Below are 21584 nucleotides of genomic sequence, written 5' to 3'. Positions count from 1 at the left end.
CCAGACTTAAGTCACTTCATGCACACACACACAAAATATATTGAATCCACATTTTAGTCAGAGAAAAATTCTCAACATTCCAGAACCAGAGCATCCTACTTTGAAAGACAAATATGTTAAATTTCAACATTCTGCTCCTAAATATACTTCCCAAAAGACAGAGAAATATATATAACGTTAAGTAGGATAATTAATTTTAACAATTAAGGTGAGTATCTTTGGAAGAGTTTCAGCAGGTGATCTGGTCTAACCTTCCTCCAAGTTCATATAATATGGATCTAAGATCCTGGCAAGAGTCTCATTAAGAGCAGGTCTATGCCAGCTCCTATCAAGTCTGACCCAATAAACTGATTTCCAAGAATATTATAATATGTAAATAGTACATTTCATTCTTGTCCTTACCCCTCTAATATCTTCTAAATCCTAGCCTTTATTTAATATCTCAGGTTAATTATTGCATTGCTCAAAAAATTGCTAGGCTATAGTACCCCACAGTATTTATAACATTTAATTCAGCAATTAATCAGCAGCTATTCAGTGCCATCTTTTATACTATTTTATTCAATTATTATGTAAATCTTGGGTTTCAGAGTCCATGCCTGAGAACTTATCTCTTCATTCAGGTTACAATGTAATAATTCAGGGGCAAGGAGTGGGACTTAAATATGTGACTTAACATGGTGTATTTTGTATACCATAAGCACTTGATAAATCTTTACTGATTTGTTGAGTCAGTAAAACAACATTAAAAAAAAAAATCAAACATTTATTTAAGCTCCAGTCTTGTGTTAGGTAGTGTGCAAAGCAATAGAGATTCTAACTGAAATAAGTCATGGCCCCTGCCCTCAGAATGTCCACATTCCAATCATAGTCACAGAAAAGTAAACAGAAAATCAAGTTGATAACCATATACACATGCTTCTGGGTTATCAAAAACAGTTAATCTTAAAATTCACTGAATAATCAAACTTTAAATTGGAAAGTATCTTAGAGCAGCGCCTCTCAAAGTTTAATGAAAATCAGAATTATCTGGGGATCTAATTAAAATGCAGATGATAATTACAAAGGCCTAAGGTAGAGCCCAAGATTCTGCATTTCTACCAGCCTCTCAGGCAATGCAGACGCTGTTGGGCCACGGAACACTGTAACTAGTAAGGCTTTACAGGACATTTGACCAATTAATTTATGTTATGCTGAGTAAACTGAGATATAGGCAAGTTTTGTAACTTGCCTAAGACCACACAGGATAGAATAGTGAACAGCTGAACCAGATCAAAATTTGGGTGTCCTTTCTTCATTATGAAAACAGTGGAGGCCGGGCGCGGTGGCTCAAGCCTGTAATCCCAGCACTTTGGGAGGCCGAGACGGGCGGATCACGAGGTCAGGAGATCGAGACCATCCTGGCTAACCCCGTGAAACCCTGTCTCTACTAAAAAATACAAAAAACTAGCCGGGCGAGGTGGCGGGCGCCTGCAGTCCCAGCTACTCGGGAGGCTGAGGCAGGAGAATGGCATAAACCTGGGAGGCGGAGCTTGCAGTGAGCTGAGATCCGGCCACTGCACTCCAGCCTGGGTGACAGAGCGAGACTCCGCCTCAAAAAAAAAATAAATAAATAAAATAAACAGTGGACAGTGGAGAAGGCCAGGCATGGTGGCTCACACCTGTAATCCCAATACTTTGGGAGGCCGAGGTGGGCGGATCACCAGAGGTCAGGAGTTCGAGACCAGCCTGGCTAACATGGTGAAACCCCATCTCTACTAAAAATTAGCTGGGCGTGGTGGCAGGCACCTGTAATCCCAGCTACTCAGGAGGCTGAGGCAGGAGAATCACTTGAACCCAGTAGGTGGAGGTTGTAGTGAGCCAAGATCACGCCACTGCACGCCAGCTTGGGCGACAGAGTGAGATTCTGTCTCAAAAAAAAAAAAAAAGTGGAGAAAAAAAAATTTAGGTATCCTGATTTGCTGTAGTAGTAATTTTTAAATATATAACAAGCTGACATTCTGTCTAAACCAGATAAAATCTGTCTAAGAGAATTGACTTCATAAACTATACTGTGATTACCACCATACAACAGGAAACTAGAGACAACGTCTACCATCACTAGTCTATCGCCCCTAATTTGTTTTCCTAACTTACCTGAGGTCTCTGAAGAAAGCTCAGAAGGTTGACTGTTGCATGGTTTCTTTTCCTCTAGTTTTTCTAACACAGAATCCTCATCGGCTGGCAAGCTGCACTTCTCCCCCATGCCTGTGACGGTTTCTAAAGATAATAACAAAAAGCACACACGTTTCAGAGAAGCATGATTTCAGCCATTTTCCACCTGCCAGAAATTGGATATGGGATTAGTTTCTGAGGAGTTCTCCTAAAAGGGGCAGCAGAGGAGTGAAGTGGTAGTTGGAAGCTGAAGTTGGGAGGGTTTGTCTAGTTATGTTACTTTTTTTTTTTTTTTTGGAGATGGAGCTTTTAGCTCTTTGTTACCGAGGCTGGAGTGCAATGGCGTGATCTCGGCTCACCACAACCTCTGCCTGCCAGGTTCAAGTGATTCTCCTGCCTCAGCCTCCCAAGTAGCTGGGATTACAGGCATGCGCCACCATGCCCGGCTAATTTTGTATTTTTAGTGGAGACAGGGTTTCTCCATGATGGTCAGGCTGGTCTCGAACTCCCAACCTCAGGTGATCCGCCCACCTTGGCTGCCCAAAGTGCTGGGATTACAGGTGTGAGCCACAGCACCCGGCTGATGTTTCATTTTTTTAAGATAGGAAAAATAATAAACATTTATTAAATTGGTGGGAGTGATCCAATGGAAAAGGATTTAAATTGGTGTGAGGGGCAAAAAAGGGGAGAATACGTGGGGCAATATATCAAGTAGGAAAGAGGAGATGGAATCTAGTGCAAAATGAGGAGAGGTTGGTCTTAATTAGGAGCAGGAACAGTTTACTTATAAAAACAGGAGAATTTTCATAAGCAGAGTCCATGGATACAGACACAAGCAGTTGGGTAGATAATGGAATAGAAATTTGTGGATGTTCTATTTTATTGCTTGAATTGTCTGGAAGAAAAACAGGACAATCAGCAGAGAATGAACATAGACAAGGTATTGGAGGGGGAGGAAGGTAAAGGTGGGAAAGAGCTGTCTAGGAGAGCAGGAGTATGAATAAACTTGCAAAGCACAGCGTGACGGTCTGTACTTTACCTGGCATGATGTTTGTCCTTAGTCTTCTTAGGACTACACCCTGGTAGAGAGAAATACTGAGAATAAGCACAAGCACATACCTGGAGAAATCATGAAAGTAGGTGCAGCTGACTGCCCCACATCCTGCAGAGATTCTAAATGGGAATCCTCACTTATTCCTTTTTGTGTTTGTGCAATTTCCATGTCTTTAATTGGAACTGGTGTTGCCTCTGTTTCTGAGAGTGGTGGAACATCTTTGGCTGGAGTCACATTGTTGGCTAGGGTCAGAATCCCATCCTTAGCCAGAGGTGCTTCTGTTTTGAGGGCTGGGACCTGATCCTTAGTCGGGACCACCTCCATTTCTGGAGGCAGACATACGTTCTTGATGAGAACTACTTCTGTTTCTGGAGGTGGAGTCAAATCCTTGCCCAGAGCCATTTCTGTTTCTGACAGTGGAGACATGTCCTTCAATGAGCCCACTTCTTTTACTGTGTATGGAGCCACATCCTTGCCCAGGGCCATTTCTGTTTCTGGGAGTTGAGCCATGTCCTTGACTAGGGCCACCTCTGCTTCCAAAGGCAGTGCTTTATCCTTGGTCAAGATCACGTTGGTTTCCGGGGACAGGGCCATGTCCCTGGCCAGGGCTACCTCTGTTTCTGAGGACAAAGCCACCTTTTCAGCAGAGGATATTTCTGTGGATGATATAATGTCATTAGCTTGTGCCACCTCTATTTCTGAGAGTAATACCAAACCCTTGGCTGGGTCTATCTCGTTTTCTTTGGGTGGTCCCATGTCCTTGGAAGGGGCCAAGTCCATTTTTATAGGAGATGCCCTCTCTGTTTCTTTGAACAGTGTCACATCCTTGGCTGGAGCTACCTCTGTTTCTGTGGGCAGTACCACATTCTTGGCTGAAGACACATCTGTTTCTGTGGGCCATCTGACATCCTTAACCAAGGCCACTTCTTTTTCTATGGGCAGTTCCATGTCCTTGACTAGGGCCATATCTGATTCCATGGATGGCTGCATGTCCTTGGCCAATGTCACATCTAATTTGGTGGGTGATTCCATATCTTTAGCCAATGCTACCTCTGTTTTTGTGGCTAGTGCCATGTTCTTGGCGAGAGCCATCTCTGTTTCTTCAGATGGTGCCATGTCAGTAGTCTTCAGTCCCATCATTATTTCCAACGCTTGTGCTGGTGGCCTCTCTTCTTCTGATGCCATTTCTATCTCCTTGGCTAGCTCTAAGGGAAATAAATTGAAAATTTAGGACATATCATTGTCCACTCATACCTTTGCATTAAAAATGCTTACTTTCTTCAGACATAAAAGTATTTGGCTTTTGTGACCATAAGACTGTACACATAACCAAGAAGTTAATGTTAGGTCAGGTGCAGTGGCTCACGCCTGTAATCCCAGAACTTTGGGAGGTCGAGGCGGATGGATCATCTGAGGTCAGGAGTTCGAGACCAGCCTGACAAACATGGTAAAATCCTATCTCTACTAAAAATACAGAAATTAGCCGGAGGTAGTGGCAGGCGCCTGTAATCCCAGCTACTTAGGAGGCTGAGGCAGGAGAATTGCTAGAACCCGGGAGGCGGAGTTTGCAGTGAGCCAAGATCGCAGCATTGCAGTCCAGCCTGGGGGACAGGGCAAGAATCCGTCTCAAAATAAATAAATAAATAAATGAAAAAAAAGAAGCTAACGTCAAGTAACACATTCTGCCTAATCCTGACAGTCGCAACACTTGGAAGAATAAGATGTAAAATACTGGGAGGACAAGTAGTGGAGGAGAAAAGGCAAAGAAGAGAGAAAACATAGGCTTCAAAAAATAACATAGGCACAGAATTAGTATTACAACATCTGTGGGACAGCAGGTCAGTCATACTTCTTATCAAGAAACACCCCAGAGTTCTAAATCTGTACTGAATTTTTTTGTTTTTTAAGATGGAGTCTCACTCTGTTGCCCAGGCTGGAGAGCAGTAGCATGATCTTGGCTCCTGGGTTCAAGCGATTCTCCTGTCTCAGCCTCCCTAGTAGCTGGGATTACAGGCACACACCACCACGCCGAGCTTATTTATTGATTTATTTAGCTCTTTCACCCAGGCTGGAGTGCAGTGGCACGATCTCGGCTCACTGCAACCCCCGCCTTCCGGTTTCAAGCGATTCTCCTGCCTCAGTCTCCCTAGTAGCTGGGATTACAGGCACCTGCTACCACGCCCAGCTAATTTTTTGTATTTTTAGTAGAGATGGGATTTCACCATGTTGGCCAGGCTGGTCTCGAACTCCTGACCTCAGGTGATCTGCCCACCTTGGCCTCCCAAATTGTTGGGATTACAGGTGTGAGCCACCATGTCCGGCCCAATTTTTGTATTTTTTGTAGAAATGGGGTTTCACCATGCTGGCCAGGCTGGTCTAGAACTCCTGACCTCAAGTGATCTGCCTGCCTCAGCTTCCCAAAGTGCTAGGATTACAGGTGTGAACCACCACACCAGGCCAAAAGTCTGTACTGAATTAAAAAAAAATTCTGATACCTAATACAATGAAAATGTGATGAAACAAAATATATATATACATATGTTTAAATATATATATATATGTTAAAATATATATATATTTATTTGCCCATTAACCCTAAGTGTTATAGTTTAACAATTTAATTCCTCCAGTGGTGATATCACTAATATAAGCAAAACATATGTGACAGTTCTGAAATTTTTATACCTGCTGTAAGCTGCTAAAAAATACACCTGATGATTTATATTGATTACCAATACTGCTACCATCAACTGATAAAGGGAGTCTCTAATATTTTACCTGCTGTTGGCTGAGGAGGTTCTGCAACAGCCTCTGGGGAAACAAAGGACTCTGAGTGTGGAGAGTTTAAGGCTTCCACAGACCACCCCTGAGGTACAACAGCTGTGTTGCAAGGAGACATACCTAATATTAAAACACAAACACATCTGGAAACTTAGTAAACACTGGAAACAAAAGGTATCTGATATTTAAAATCAGCAGCATATATTGCCAGGCAGACACAGACTAATAAAAAACAATGCAAAAAAAGATTTTTCTTTTTTTAAGACGGAGTCTCACACTGTCGCCTGGGCTGGAGTGCAATGGCACGATCTCGGCTCACTGCAACCTCTGCCTCCCGGGTTCACACCATTCTCCTGCCTCAGCCTCTCAAGTAGCTGGGATTACAAGCACACACCACCACACCTGGCTAATTTTTTTTTGTATTTTTAATGGAGACGGGGTGTCACTATGTTGGCCACATAGGTCTCAAACTCCTGACCTTGTGATCCACTCGCCTTGGCCTCCCAAAGTGCTGAGATTACAGGTGTGAGCCACCGTGCCTGGCCAACAATGCAAACAAGTTTTAAAGGAAACAATGCTGATATTCTTCAGGTTTTAGCTAGTTGTTAGTAGGTGGTATAGTATATCCCAGTAGTGCCATTAATCAACATTCATTGGCTACCTTCTACAGGGTAATATAAAGATTCAAAATATTAATGATTCAACTCTAATTCCAACACCACAACCAACATAATATACTATAGTAAAAAATTGTGCGTCTTAATTTCTTCATCTGCAAAATGAGATTAACACCTCCCTTTCCAACATTAGAAGACAATTTTATTAAAATACTTTGTAACAGGTTTTTGTTGTTGTTGTTGTTTTTGAGATGGAGTCTCACTCTGTTGCCCAGGCTGCAGCAGTGGCATGATCTCAGCTCACTACGACCTCCACTTCCCAGGTTCAAGTGATTCTCCTGCCTTAGCCTCCCGAGTAGCTAGGATTACAGGCATGCGACACCATGCCCAGCTAATTTTCTTATTTTTCTTATATTTATTTAATTTTGAGATGCAGTCTCACTCATTGCCCAGGCTGGAGTATAATGGCACAATCTCAGCTCACTGCAACCTCCGCCTCCTGGGTTCAAGTGATTCTTCTACCTCAGCCTCCAGAGTAGCTGGAATTATAGGTGTCCGTCACCACGTCCAGCTAATTTTTGTATTTTTAGTAGAGACAGTGTTTCACCATGTTGGCCAGGTTGGTCTCGAACTCCTGACCTCAGGTGATCTGCCCACTTCCACCTTCCAGAGTGCTGGGATTACAGGCATGAGCCACCACACCTCGCCTAATTTTTCTATTTTTAGTAGAGATGGGGTTTCACCATGTTGGCCAGGCTGGTCTCAAACTCCTGACCTCAGGTGATCTACCCGTCTCTGCTTCCCAAAGTGCTGGGATTACAGGCATGAGCCACTATGCCCAGCCTAATTTTTATATTTTCAGTAGAGACGGGATTTCACCATTTTGGCCAGGCTGGTCTCGAACTCCTGGACTCAAATGATCCACCTGCCTTGGCCTCCCAAAGTGCTGGGATTACAGGCGTGTGCCACTGCACCCAGATGGTTTTTTTTTTTTTTTAAAGACAAGGTCTCAACTCTGTTGTCCAGGCTGGGGTACAGTGGCATGATCACGGCTCAATGCAGCCTCGAACTTCTGGGCTCAAACAATCCTTCCACTTCAACCTTCTGAGTAGGTGAGACTACAGGTATGTGCCACCATGTCTGGCTGAATTTTAAAATGTTTTGTAGGACACGGTCTCCCTATGTGGCCCAGATTGGTTTCAAATTCCTGGGCTCAAGCAATTCTCTCGCCTCAGCTTCCCAAAGGGCTGGAGTTACAGGTATAAGCCACGGTGTCTAGCTGTATATGAAGAAGTAGACAAATGTGGCTGGGTGCAAAGGCTCACGCCTGTAATCCCAGCACTTTGGCAGGCTAAAGCAGGTGGATCACTTGAGCCCAGGAGTTCAAGACCAGCCTGGGCAACGTGGCAAAACCCCCTCTCTACAAAAAATTGGCCAGGCATAGTGGTACACACCTGTAATCCCGGCTACTCAGGAGATTGAGGTGGGAGGATCACCTGACCAGGAGGCCAAGTCTGCAGTGGGCCATGATTGCATCACCGCACTCCAACCTGGGTGACAGAGTCAGACACTGTCTCAAAAAAAAGGAGAGATCACAGCCCAACTGTGAATCTGTGAATTGTCTCCTTTGATTAATCCAAAGAGAGCCTTGTCACACCCAGAGCCCCTAAATCTAACTTTTCTTAGTGGTTAACTTAAAAGGTGATGTGTGAAAGGCCATGTTGATTGTTTGGCATTAAACTAAAGTAGACCAGAATAAACCACCCCAAAATACGCTACTTTGGCATAAGGACTTTTTTAAGCTGAAGGCTATTATTAGCCTGGAGATGGCACCATAGGAATCTACACAGCAACCTCTACACAGCAACCTTTACTAACTAGCTTTTACCTACTATTTACTTGTCTCCCACAATTTGCGGCCCTTCTACAGAATCAAAAGTCTTTTTTCCTTCATCTTCTCACTTCTCAAAAAAAAATTGTCATTCTTTATTGAAGAAGCTATATAAGGTGGAATTCTAAAGCCACCTCTTGCAGAGTTACTCATGCTCTAGGTACCTCTCATATACATATGAAATTCACATGTTAAACTTTGGTCTCTTTTTTCTTGCTAATCAATCTTTTGTCATAGAGCCCTAGTCAGTAAACCAAAGACGAGTAAAGAAAAAAATTTTTTTCCTTCCCTACAGAATAAATCCATTTGGAGAAGCCATACCGTAACTGCCTTTCAAGGGATCATTTTGTCCTGCAAATATTGAAGTATCAGCTGTTGCACTGGAGGGAAAGACCAAATCTGCCAGGTCATCATCATGGTACATCTTAAAGGGATCTGGAATATAGAAGAAATCCAAAACTCATTCCTGGTGAATGCAACTAGAAAGATTAATATTTCTCTTCTTTTTTTTTTTTTTTCTTTTTTTTTTTTTTGAGACGGAGTCTTGTTCTGTTGCCAAGGCTCTGTTGCACTGGAGGGCAGTGGTGCAATCCTGGTTCACTGCAACCTCCACCTCCCAGGTTCAAGCGATTCTCCTGCCTCAGTCTCTTAAGTAGCTGGGATTACAGGTGCCTGCCACCATGCCTGGCTAATTTTTGTATTTTTTTTGTAGAGACAGGGTTTCTCCATGTTGGCCAGGCTGGTCTCAAATTCCTGATCTCAAGTGATCTGCCCACCTCGGCCTCCCAAAGGGTTGGGATTACAGGCATGAGCCACCATGCCCGGCCAGTATTTCTTATTATCCTATGATGAATATAGATGAGTTGTCAATAGTAAGTAAATTGAGATCATATGTGACTGCACATGGTAGAGAATCAATATACACTAATTCATTTGTTATGAGTTAATAATAAATGATCCCTTCTCTAAGATTTGGTTACGTACATCAGATAGCCAACAAATGTATGAAACAAAAAGGGCAACTAATGCTCAACTGTATAACAAACACTCTAAGAGGTGAAAGTACAGAGAAAACTAAATTTTCAATATATATTTATATAACATTCATTTTAAGTTACTTTTTAAAAAGACAGAGCCATTAAGAAGCTTAAAAAAAAACCAACAAGGAATTTTTCACCTCATGTAGACATGACGAAGAAAACTGCATTTCAAAACTGTCTGAATGGAACAAGATAAACAATTGTTATCATGAGAGAAGAAACAAACTCTTGACTTAGGAGCTGGCATGAACAAAAGCACTCAAAACATCAGATAAACTCTTTGTGCTTTTGTACATGAAAAAAAAGCAGGGCTGGGTGTGGTGGCTCATGCCTGTAATCCCAGCACTTTGGGAGGCCAAGGCGGGCAGATCACGAGGTCAGGAGATTGAGACCATCTTGGCTAATACAGTGAAACCCCATCTCTACTAAAAATACAAAAAAAATTAGTCAGGCGTAGTGCCACGTGCCTGTATTCCCAGCTATCTAGGAGGCTGAGGCAGAAAAATCGCTTGAACCTGGGAGGCTGAGGTTGCAGTGAGACTCTGTCTCAAAAAAAAAAAAAGAAAAAAGAAAAAAAAACAAAGCTGTTCAGGCTAAACAAGAGTTACACTTTCTGAAGAGGCCTTCTCGAAATTTATCTTATTATCTTAATCACCCTGGAGGCTTGTTAAAATAGATTGCTGGTTCCTGAGAATCTGCATTTTCAACCAGTTCGTGACTGCCACTAACACATCACTCCCTTAAGACACTTCAATTGTCAGAGACAGCCGCATAAAAGCCCAGGCCTTGAAAGAATGTTCATTTTCTTGGCTCTGAGGCAGCTATACCACCCTCTTTTTATAAGAAATTTCAGGATCAGGGGAGACCACTGCAACAGGAGGTGTGAACAAGCAGAAGGCAACACTTGGAAACTTGTTGAGGCTTCTTCTTCAGAAAACCACGGGAGCCTGGAAAGGTGGCACACACCACAGCTACTTGAGAGGCTGAGGTGGGAGGATCTTCTTGAGCCCAGGGGTTCAAGGCTGCAGTGCACTATGATATGGCGACTGTGAATAGTCACTGCACTCCTGTCTGGGCAACACAGCGAGACCTCTATCTTTAAAAACAAAAAACACAGCCTGTTTTTTGTTAAAACAAACACACAAACAAACCCTTATTTTCAAAAAAAATGGAAAAATTAGCCAGGTATGGCAGCACATGCCTGTAGTCCCAGCTACTCAGAAGGCTGAGGTGGGAGGATCACTTGAGCCTGGGGAGGTTGAGTCTGTGGTGAGCCGTGGTTGCACCACTGAGCTACAGCCTGGGTGACAGAGTGAAATCCCATCTCAAAATAAATAATAAAAACAGAACAAAATTTAAAAAAAGAAAAGTCGGGGAGAGAGAATATGAGAGAGATGATAAACATTCATGCTCCCCAGTTCTATACGGTTTGGGTTAGCTTGCTGCTTGCTCTGTCTCTCACACTTCCTTTGAGGGAAAGTAGGATTCTTAAAGCATCAAACAGAGTCAACGCTGTATGGTTTGCACCTTAAGACAGGAGCTTGCTAAATTACATGTAAAAATACATGATTCTTACAGAGAGTTCTGTCATTTAGTCATTAATTTTTTTACTGGGTGCCTACCACGTGGCAGATCCAGTATGCTCTAAAAAACCCAAAGATGTACAAGGTCAGGGACGGGAACATTTAGCTACAGGATATATTTTGGTTCAAGTCAAGGGAGATCTTTGTTTAATATGTATTTAAGCTAAGAACTAAAGAACTGAGTGGTTATGAGGAGCAGGACAAACCTTTTCTCTCTCTACATTCCCTCTCCTCTAATTCCACAGTTTAAAATTCCATCTATAGATTGATGACATCTGAATTTATATCTCAAGACCTCTAGACATCTCCCCTTATTTTCAGGCTTTTATGTAGCATGTTTCCAAATCTACTCCTTATATAGTCTTTCTATCTCTAATGGCCTTCTATCCTTCTATCTTTTTTGTAAAAATCCTTGGAGTCATCTCGGGCCTCTCTTTTTCATATACCACAGCCAACCCATCAGAAAATGCATTGCATTTGACCTTCAAAATGTGCCAGCTCCAAGGCGAGGGTTCTCACAAGGTTGCAGTCCAGCGGTTGGCCAGGGGCTGTGGTGATGTGAAGACTTGATTGGGGCTGCAGAACCTGCCTGTTAAGATGGCTTACATGGCTGTTGAATGGAGGCCTCTGTTCCTCTCCCATGTGTGTCTCTATGTATCAGCTGGCTTTCCTCATGACGAGTAAACCCAGAGTGATCAAGATGGAAGCTACGATTTTTTTTTTTTTGAGATGGAGTCCCGCTCTGTTGCCCAGGCTGGGGTGCAGTGGTGCGATCTCAGTTCACTGCAACCTCTGCCTCCTGGGTTCAAGTGATTCTCCTGCCTCAGCCTCCCGAGTAGCTGGGACTACAGGCACCCGCCACCATACCCGGCTAATTTTTTGTATTTTTAGTAGAGATGGGGTTTCACCACATTGGCCAGGATGGTCTTGATCTCTTGACCTCATGAGCCACTTGCCTCGGTCTCCCAAACTGCTAGGATTACAGGTGTGAGCCACTGCGCCTGGCTGAAGCTACGATATTTTTTGTAATTTAATCTCAGAAATGACACACCATTATTTCTGCTATCTATTCTACAATCACACAGACCAAACCTAGCACAACATGGGAGGTGACCACACAAGGGTATCAATACCAGGAGGCAGGGATCATTGGGAGCCATCCTGGCAGTTGACTACCATACTCAACTTTCAGGAAATTAAACTCCCCTGAATTGTTTTTCCTACTCAAAATTGGTCATTCCTTTGTTACCCTTTCTGGCTCCTCTTCTTACTGATTTGAATGATTTATTTATTTATCTATTTATCATTTGACCTCGGACGATCAAGGCTGCAGTGAGCCCAGATTGTGCCACTGCACTCCAGCCTGGGTGACAGAGGGAGATTCTGTCTCAAAAAAATAAAATAATGAACAAAATATGGTATATCCATACAATTAAATATTACGTGTCCATAAAGTATTGATACATGCTACAAAATGCAGGACTCCTCAAAACATTATGCTAACTGAAAAAAAGCAGTCACAAAGAAACCACATTATATGATTCCCTTTATATAAAATGTCCAATCTAAGCAAATTTATAGAGACAAAAAGCAAATTGGTAGTTGCTTAGGGTTGCGGCGGATAAGAAGATGGGGGTGATATTTAAAAGGTACAGAGTTTCTTTTTGTGGTAATAAAAGTGTTCTAAAATTGACTCTGGTTATGGTTATAACCATAAAATAAATAGATAAATAGACAGATAAGTAGATAGAGTACAATTCAGTGGAATTTTTTTGGAGATGGAGTTTTGCTCTTGTTGCCCAGGCTGGAGTACAATGGCATGGTCTTGGCTCACTGCAACCTCCACCTCCCGGGCTCAAGTGATTCTCCTGCCTCAGCCTCCCGAGTAGCTGGGATTACAGGCATGCACCACCATGCCTGGCTATTTTTTGTATTTCAGTAGAGATAGGGTTTTACCATGTTGGCCAGGTTGGTCTCGAACTCCTGACCTCAGGTTATCCTCCCGCCTCAGCCTCCCAAAGTGCTGGGATTACAGATGTGAGCCACCACGCCCGGCCAATTCAGCAGAATTAAGTTACTCTATTTTGTTTTATTTTCTTGAGAAAGGGTCTGGCTCTGTCACCCAAGCTGGAGTTCAGTGGGACAATCTTGGCTTACTGCAACCTCTGCCTCCTGGGCTCAAGTGATCCTCCAACCTCAGCCTCTCAAGTAGCTGGGATTACAAGCGCCTGCCACCATATCCAGCTAATTTTTAAAATTTTAGTAGAGACGAGGTTTCACCATGTTGGCCAGGCTGGCCTTGAACTCCTGACCTCAGGTCATCCGCCCGCCTCCTCCTCCCAAAGTGCTGGGATTACAGGTGTGAGCCACCACGCCCGGCATAAGTTACTCTATTTATCTACTCTATCTACTCCACCTATCTGTCTGCCTGTCTGTCTACATGTCTATCGGGGACAGGGTCTTGCTATGTTGCCCACGCTAAAGTGCAGCAGCACGATCCTAGGTCACTGCAGCTTTGAAGAGATTCCCCGATCCCAGCCTCCCAAACAGCTAGGACTACAGGCATGTGCTGCCATACCCAGCTAATTTAAAAATTTTTTTGTAGAGACAGAATCTCATTATGTTGCTTAGGCTGGTCTCAAACTCTTGGCCTCAAGTGATCATCCCACCTATGCCTCACAAAGTGCTGGGATTATAGGCACAAATCACTGAATCTGGCCGAATTATACATTTTAAATGGGTAAACTGTATGGCACCATGAATTATTGGCCAGGCACAGTGGCTTACACCTGTAATCCCAGCACTTTGGGAGGCGGAGGTGGGCAGATCATCTGAGGTCAGGAATTTGAGACCAGCCTGGCCGACATGGTGAAACCTTGTCTCTACTAAAAATACAAAAAATTAGTTGGGTGTGGTGGGCACCTATAATTCCAACTATATGGGAGGCTGAGGCAGGAGAATCGCTTAAACTTGGGAGGTGGAGGTTGCCATGAGCTGAGACTGCGCCACTGCACTCCAGCCTGGGTGACAGAGCGAGACTCTGTCTCAAAAAAAGAAAAAAGAATTATATCTCAATATAGCTTTTTCTTCACCCTCCCCCCAAAATTACTTTGTATCTAGGAAAGCCAATAACTGACAAATGGTACAGAACATCACATACTAGGTTATTTGAAACAAACGATGAGCATCTTATAAGTTAGATGTCAAAAAAGAAGCCATATTTAAGTGGAAACATAACTTGAGCTCTCAACCTGGCTAACAGGGAAGTATCAAAGCTACTCCTTTGAGGCTCTTTTGAAACTCATTCTTGCTAACAACTCTAGCTCTGGGCTACTACAGATAGGCTTTTTTTTTTTTTTTTGGTGTTTTGTTTTTTTTGAGATGGAGTTTTGCTCTTGTTGCCCAGGCTGGGGTGCAGTGGCGCAATCTCAGCTCACCGCAACCTCCGCCTCCCGGGTTCAAGCAATTCTCCTGCCTCAGCCTCCTGAGTAGCTGGGATTACAGACATATGCCACCATGCCTGGCTAATTTTGTATTTTTAGTAGACACCGGGTTTCTCCATGTTGGTCAGGCTGGTCTCGAACTCTTGAACTCAGGTGATCCACCCACTTCGGCCTCCCAAAGTGCTGGGATTACAGGCATGAGCCACTGCACCCAGCCTGTTTTTAATTTTATAGAAAGTGGGTATGAATCAGCTTTCTCTTCTGTCAAAAGAGGATATATATATCTGGCAGAGTTAGGTAAGAAATACTGATAATGTATATATAAAGGCTCTAGCACTGTGCCTGGCACAAAACAGCACTGGTTTAACATTACCATAATAATTGCTTCTGGAAGAATTAAGGTTCTCAGGTACTATGGATCCTCTAATCTTCAATGTATATGAATTTCAGATAATGTATTTAAAATAGGTTTTGAAGAGCAGGGAACTAGAGGGCATTAAGTGTCTCAAAGGAAAGGATAAATGAAGACAAGAAAGGGACAAATCAATGCTCAGGTTGCACTTTGGGAGCTATATTTAAGCTAAAATTTTTTCAGTTGAATGGTGGTTGTAGCTTTTTCACTTTTATGTCATAGCACACATTTAGTAGTCATGAGCAAGCCAGCACTTACCAGTCTGGATAGGATTGACCACTTGCTCAGGTTGGAAACAAAAGTTGGTATCTTCTGGCCAGTTCTGGCTATTTGGGTATTCCTGGTAGGCCATTTTCTCTTCAAGGAATTCAGTTGGAGACCCTTAAAATACAGACAGAAAACAAAAGTTACAAGGTATTACAGTTTTCTCCTCTGCTACAATGGAATTTCTACAAATTCTAGCTAGTACAATATAAAAATTTCTATGTAGTTAATGTCTTACAAGAAAAGTTTTTTGTTTTAATTGAAATATAAAAGGAGCTGGGTGCAATGGTGCGTCTGTAGCCCCATTTACTTGGGAGACTGAGACAGGATTGCCTGAATCCGGGAGTTTGAGGCTGTAGTGCACTATGATTGCACCTGTGAATAGCTATTGCATTCCACCCTGGGCAACACAGCAAGACTCTGTCACTAAAAAAAACTTTAAGATAGAAGGAAATAAAGTAGGTCATTAAAGTTAAAAAAGCACTACAGAGTGACTTCTAGGTTATGCAGGCATGAAGAGGGTAGTGATTTCTTCACATGAAAGAACAAGGATAAAACTGTCAAAAGCAACCATTTCAGGGCACTGGAATTACAAAAATAAAAATAAAAAATAAAAGCCTAAATAAGTGGAAAGATATAACATGTTCAAGAATGAAAGATTCAATACTGTTAAGATGGTAATCCTGAAAATGACCAATATATTGAGGAAATTACAAAATAAGCTCATTCCATAATTTATGTCAAAATGCAAAAAACCTAGAAAAGCCAAAACAATTTTGAAGAAAAACAGTTGAAGGGCTTACATAACCTGATTTCAAAAGTTATTATAAATGTACGAACTCAGGCCGGGAGAAGTGGCTCACCTCCTGTAATCCCAACACTTTGGGAGGCTGAGGCAGGCAGATCACTTTGAGGTCAGGAGTTCGAGACCAGCCTGACAAACATGGTGAAACCATGTCTCTAGCAAAAATACAAAAATTAGCTGGGCATGGTGGTGCATGCCTGTAATTCCGGCTACTCCAGAGGCTGAGGCATGAGAATCACTTAAACCTGGGAGTGGGAAGGCTGCAGTGAGTGAAGATTGCACCACTGCACTGCAGCCTGGGTGACAGAGCAAGACTGTACCAACTCAGTGTGGTAATGACAACACACTTAGATAAATGGAACAGAACAGGTTCAGAAAGAAACATACAAAGTTAGGGTCAACTGGCTATCTACACACATAATATAATTCAACATAATTATATTAAACCCAGAAACAAATTTTTTTTTTCAACAAATGATACAGAAACAATTGGACACTTACCACATACCATATGCAAAAGTTAACTCCAAACAGATCAGAGACCTAACGTAGTTCACTTGCTAATTTATTATGCAAAAAAAAAAAAAAAAAAAAAAGACATGACAAAGACCTAATACAAGAGTTAAGGCCAGGCGCAGTGGCTCACGCCTGTAATCCCAGCACTTTGGGAGGCCGAGGCAGGTGGATCACGAAGTCAGGAGATCGAGACCATCCTGGCTAACACAGTGACACCCTGTCTCTACTAAAAATACAAAAAATTAGCCAGGCGTGCCAGTGGGCGCCTGTAGTCCCAGCTACTCTGGAGGCTGAGGCAGGAGAAGAAGGGTGTGAACCCGGGAGGTGGAGCTTGCAGTGAGCCGAGATCGCGCCACTGCACTCCAGCCTGGTAGACAGAGAGACTCTGTCTCAAAAAAAAAAAAAAAAAAGAGTTAAAAAGAAAATCTTTGTGACTTTGGATTAGGCAAAGATTTTAGATATGTCACCAAAAGCACTATCTGTAAGAGACAAAATACATAAATTGAACATCATGAAAATTTTAAAATTTTGCTTTTCAAAGATACTATTAAACAGCCAGGCATGGTGGCTCACGCCTATAATCCCAGCACTTTGGGAGGCTGAGTTGGGCGGATCACCTGAAGTCAGGAATTCGAGACCAGACTGGCCAACATGGCGAGACTCTGTCTCTACTAAAAATTATAAAAATTAGCTGGGCCTGGTGGCTCACGCCTGCATTCCCAGCTACTCGGGAGGCTGAGGCAGGAGAATCACCTGAGCCTGGGAGGCGAAGGTTGCAGTGAGCTGACATTGCGCCACTGTACTGCAGCCTGGGGCAACAGAGTGAGACTCAAAAAACAAAACCAAACAAACAAACAAAAAACAAACAAAAGACAACAACAAAGATACTATTACAGAAAATGAAAAGAGAAGTCATAGACTTTGAGAAATATTTGCAAATCATAAATCTGATAAAAGATTTGTATGTAGAAGAGATTATAATCTCTTACAATACAATTATAAGATAACTCAATTTAAAACTTGGCGGCCGGGCGTAGTGGCTCATGCCTGTAATCCCAGCACTTTGGGAGGCCGAGGCAGGCGGATCACGAGGTCAGGAAATCGAGACCATCCTGGCTAACACAGTGAAATCCTGTCTCTACTAAAAATACAAGAAAAAATTAGCCGGGCGTGGTAGAGGATGCCTGTAGTCCCAGCTACTCAGGAGGCTGAGGCAGGAGAAAGGTGTGAATCTGGTAGGCGGAATGCAGTGAGTGGAGATCACACCACTGCACTCCAGCTTGGGCGACAGAGCAAGACTCTGTCTCAAAAAAAAAACGGCTGAAATATTCAGTAGACATTTTACCAAAGAAAATATATAATGCTTAATACGCACATGAATGAAGCCCATCAGTGCTTAGGGAAATGCAAATTAAAACTACAATGAGATCCTACTACACAACCACTAAAATGGCTGTTATCAGGCCAGGCACAATGGTTCATGCCTGTAATCCCAGTACTTCGGGAGGCTGAGGCAGGAGGATCACCTGAGCCCAGAAGTTTGAGACCAGTCTGGGTAACATAGTGAGACCCTGTCTTTACAAAAACATACAAAAAAAAATTAGCCAAGCATGGTGACGAGTGTCTGTAGTTTCAGCTACTGAGGATGCTAAAGTGGGAAGATTGCTTGAGCCTGGGAAGTAGAGGCTGCAGTCACCTGTGATCACACTACTGCCTTGGTGACAGAAAAAGACTCTATTTTTAAAAAAAAGGCTGTACAAAAAGACTGACAGAAGCAATTTTGAGAATGTGTAAAATGGTAGTTTGGTGGTTTCCTTTTATTTATTTTTGTTTTTCTTAAAGGTGCTCTTTTTTTGTTGTTGAGACAGGGTCTTGCTCTGTCATCCAGGCTGGAATGAAGTGGTGTGGATCATGGCTGACTGCAGCCTCAACTTCCCAGGCTCAAGCAATCCTCTCACCTCAGCCTCCCACGTAGCTACAAATATAGGCACTTGCCACCACACCTGCCTAATTTAAACACATTTTTTCTTTTTCTTTTGGTAGAGACAGGGTCTCATTATGTTGCCCAGGCTGGTCTCCAACTTCTGGACTCAAGCAGTTCTCTGATCTCAACCTCCCCAAGCCACTGTGCCTGGCTCTACCTGTATTTTTAAAGACTAGTCAAGTACAACAGTGAGAAGCAGGGAGAGTGGAATGTGGAGTTCAACTGTGAACAATTGAGATAACTCACTACCTTTGGACCAGCCTCTTTATTTTTTTAAATAACAGCTTTATTGAATATAATTCACAAAATTCACCCTTTTAAAGTAGAGTTCAAAGGTTTTTTAGCAGATTCACAGTTAACTTCAGAATATTTTCTTCACTCCAAAAAAGAAATCCATATCTTTTCTCCTTTCCCACTTTCCCCTACCCCTTGGTAACCACTTGTCTACTTTTTGTTCCTACGGATTTGCCTAATCTAGATATTTCATATAAATGAAGTCACGCAATGTGTCATCTTTTGTGACTGACCTCTTTCATTTAGCACAATGTTTTCAAGGTTCATCCATGCTGTAGTATGGTATCTGAACTTTATTCCTTTTTATAGCCAAATAACATTCCACTGGGTAGATCCACCACATTTTGTTTATCATCAGTTGACATTTGGTTGTTTCTACTTTTTGGATATTGTGAATAATGCTGCTATGAACATTCATGTACAGGTTTCTGTGGGAGCATGTTTCAATTCTCTTGGATATATACCTAGGAGTACAACTGCTGGGTCATAAAGCAACTTTATGTTTAATATATTGAGACACTGCCAAACTGTTTTCCAAAATGGCTGCATCATTTTACAATCCCAACAACAATACATGAGGACTCCAGTTTCTTCACAGCTTCACCAACACGTTATCTTTTTCTTATCGTAGTCACCCTAGATGTGGTAAGAAGTGGCATCTTACCGTGGTTTTGATTTGGACTGCTCTAATGACTAATGATGTTGAACATCTTTTCATGTGTTTATCTGGCATTTGTATGTATTCTTTGGAGATGTGTCTGCCTAAGCCCTGTATCCATTTTTAACTGCTACTTTATTTTTAGAGGTGGGGTCTCACTACATTGCCCAGACTATTAGAGTGCAGCAGCTATTCACAGGTGCAATCATACTCCTTTGCAGCCTCAAACTCCTGGGCTCAAGTAATATTCTTGCCTCTGCAAGAGACACCTATAGCTGAGACCATAGGTGTACACCACCATGCTTGGCTATCCTTTTTTGTTTTTATTTTTGAGACAGTCCTGCTCTGTTGCTCAGGCTGGAGTGCAGTGGCACGATCACAGCTCACTATAACCTTAAACTCCTGGGCTCAAGAGATCTTCCTGCCTCAGCCTCAAGAATAGCTGGGACTACAGGTGCACACCACCACATCTGGCTATTTTTTAAAATTTTCGTAGAGAAGAATCTCAAAAGCATTATACTAAGTGAGGAAAGCAAGACACCAAAGAATATATATTGCATGATTCCATTTATACGAAATTTCTAGAACATACAGAACGATAACAGGAAGCAGATCAGTGGTCACCTGAAACTGTAGGTCAGAATAGGGACTGGCTTTGTAAATGGGCTCAAGGGAACTTTCAGGGTAATAAAAAAATGTTCTAAAGATGGATTACAGTGATGGTTGCACAACTCCATAATTCTACTAAGAATCATTTTGACTTCGTAATTTTGCTAAGAATCATTTACTTCCACACTTACAATAGGTATATTTTTGGGTACGTAAATTACACCTCAAAAGTTTTTTCTTTCTTTCTTTTTTTTTTTTTTTTGGAGACAGGGTGTCACTCTGTCACCCAAGCTGGAGTGCAGTAGTGTGATCATAGCTCACTGCAGCCTCGACCTCCCTGGCTCAAGCGATCCTTTCACTTCAGCCTGCCAAGTAGCTGGGACTACCAGCATATGCCACGCTGCCCGGCTAATTTTTCTTTTTTGAGACGGAATCTCGCTCTGTCGCCCAGGCTGGAGTGCAGTGGCACGATCTCAGCTCACTGCAAGCTACGCCTCCTGGGTTCACACCATTCTCCTGCCTCAGTCTCCCAAGTAGCTGGGACTACAGGCGCCTGCCACCACGCCCGGCTAATTTTTTGTATTTTTAGTAGAGATGGGGTTTCACTATGTTAGCCAGGATGGTCTCAATCTCCTAACCTTGTGATCCGCCCACCTCGGCCTCCCAAAGTGCTGGGATTACAGGTGTGAGCCACTGCGCCCGGCCCTGCCTGGCTAATTTTTAATTTTTTTGTAGAGGAGGGGGTCTCACCGTCTTGCACAGGCTGGTCTCCAACTCTTGGCTTCCCGTCTTGGCCTCCCAAAGTGCTGGGATTACAAACATGAGCCACCACACCTGGCCCAATAAAAGCTGTTTTTACTACACACTTCCTTGTTAGGGGATATGAACTTTTGTGGAGAAGGGAGGACAAAAGTATGAAAGTGAGATGAGTAAAGAAATCTGAAGGAAGTTTTGAGAGGCTGAATAGCCCCAGTACTACAGTTTAAAATTTCCCTACTACCTTGTGCTGGAAAAACAGACCAGGACTTACAGAAGGTATCCCTGGGAAAGGAGAAGGCTCAGCCACAGAGTACCTATAAAAGGACCCATGGCTAATGCACCTACCTCAAGGCAAACTGCAAAGTAGGTGGCAAGACTATCCCTTGTTTATTACTAGCCAAGTCATCAGGCCTCCTCTAAGTGCAAGCTTTCCACTTGAAGGTTGCCCTTTATTTTTGTGTTTCAAAGAATCAATTAAATCTGATTTCATTTACATGAAGTGTCTTGGGGAAAGATGTAAAAAGAGGAATGAAACAAGATAATTATTTCTAGATTTTGCATAATCTGGAATGTCTTTAGGAACATCTCCCTAGAGGATCTCAGAAATTTTGAGTTATTTTTAATGTCTGCAAGAATACAAGGGAGATAATAGACTATACTTTGTTTTGTTTTGTTTTTTTGAGACGGAGTCTCGCTCTGTCGCCCAGGCTGGAGTGCAGT

General features: G+C 42.6%; 1 protein-coding gene across 10 annotated transcripts in view; it reads right to left on the bottom strand.

Annotated features, from left to right (window-relative positions):
• The window catches only part of MAP4 (microtubule associated protein 4), a 221976-nt gene that overhangs the window by 60073 nt on the left and 140319 nt on the right, over window positions 1-21584 (bottom strand). For 4 of the 10 annotated variants that reach the window (XM_073010256.1, XM_038004004.2, XM_007984088.3 and 1 more), the window contains 5 exons: window positions 15234-15356; window positions 8819-8932; window positions 5987-6109; window positions 3274-4413; window positions 2137-2259 (listed from right to left, as the gene is read on the bottom strand). In XM_073010256.1, the coding sequence (XP_072866357.1) occupies window positions 2137-2259; window positions 3274-4413; window positions 5987-6109; window positions 8819-8932; window positions 15234-15356 (1623 nt within the window). The remainder of the gene's footprint in view (window positions 1-2136; window positions 2260-3273; window positions 4414-5986; window positions 6110-8818; window positions 8933-15233; window positions 15357-21584) is intronic. The other 6 variants (XM_073010255.1, XM_073010253.1, XM_073010254.1 and 3 more) reach the window with 3 other exon arrangements.

This window comes from Chlorocebus sabaeus, chromosome 22 (assembly GCF_047675955.1).
Source record: "Chlorocebus sabaeus isolate Y175 chromosome 22, mChlSab1.0.hap1, whole genome shotgun sequence".
NCBI classification, from domain to species: Eukaryota; Metazoa; Chordata; class Mammalia; order Primates; family Cercopithecidae; genus Chlorocebus; species Chlorocebus sabaeus.
This window is presented reverse-complemented; position numbering and strand designations above follow the sequence as displayed.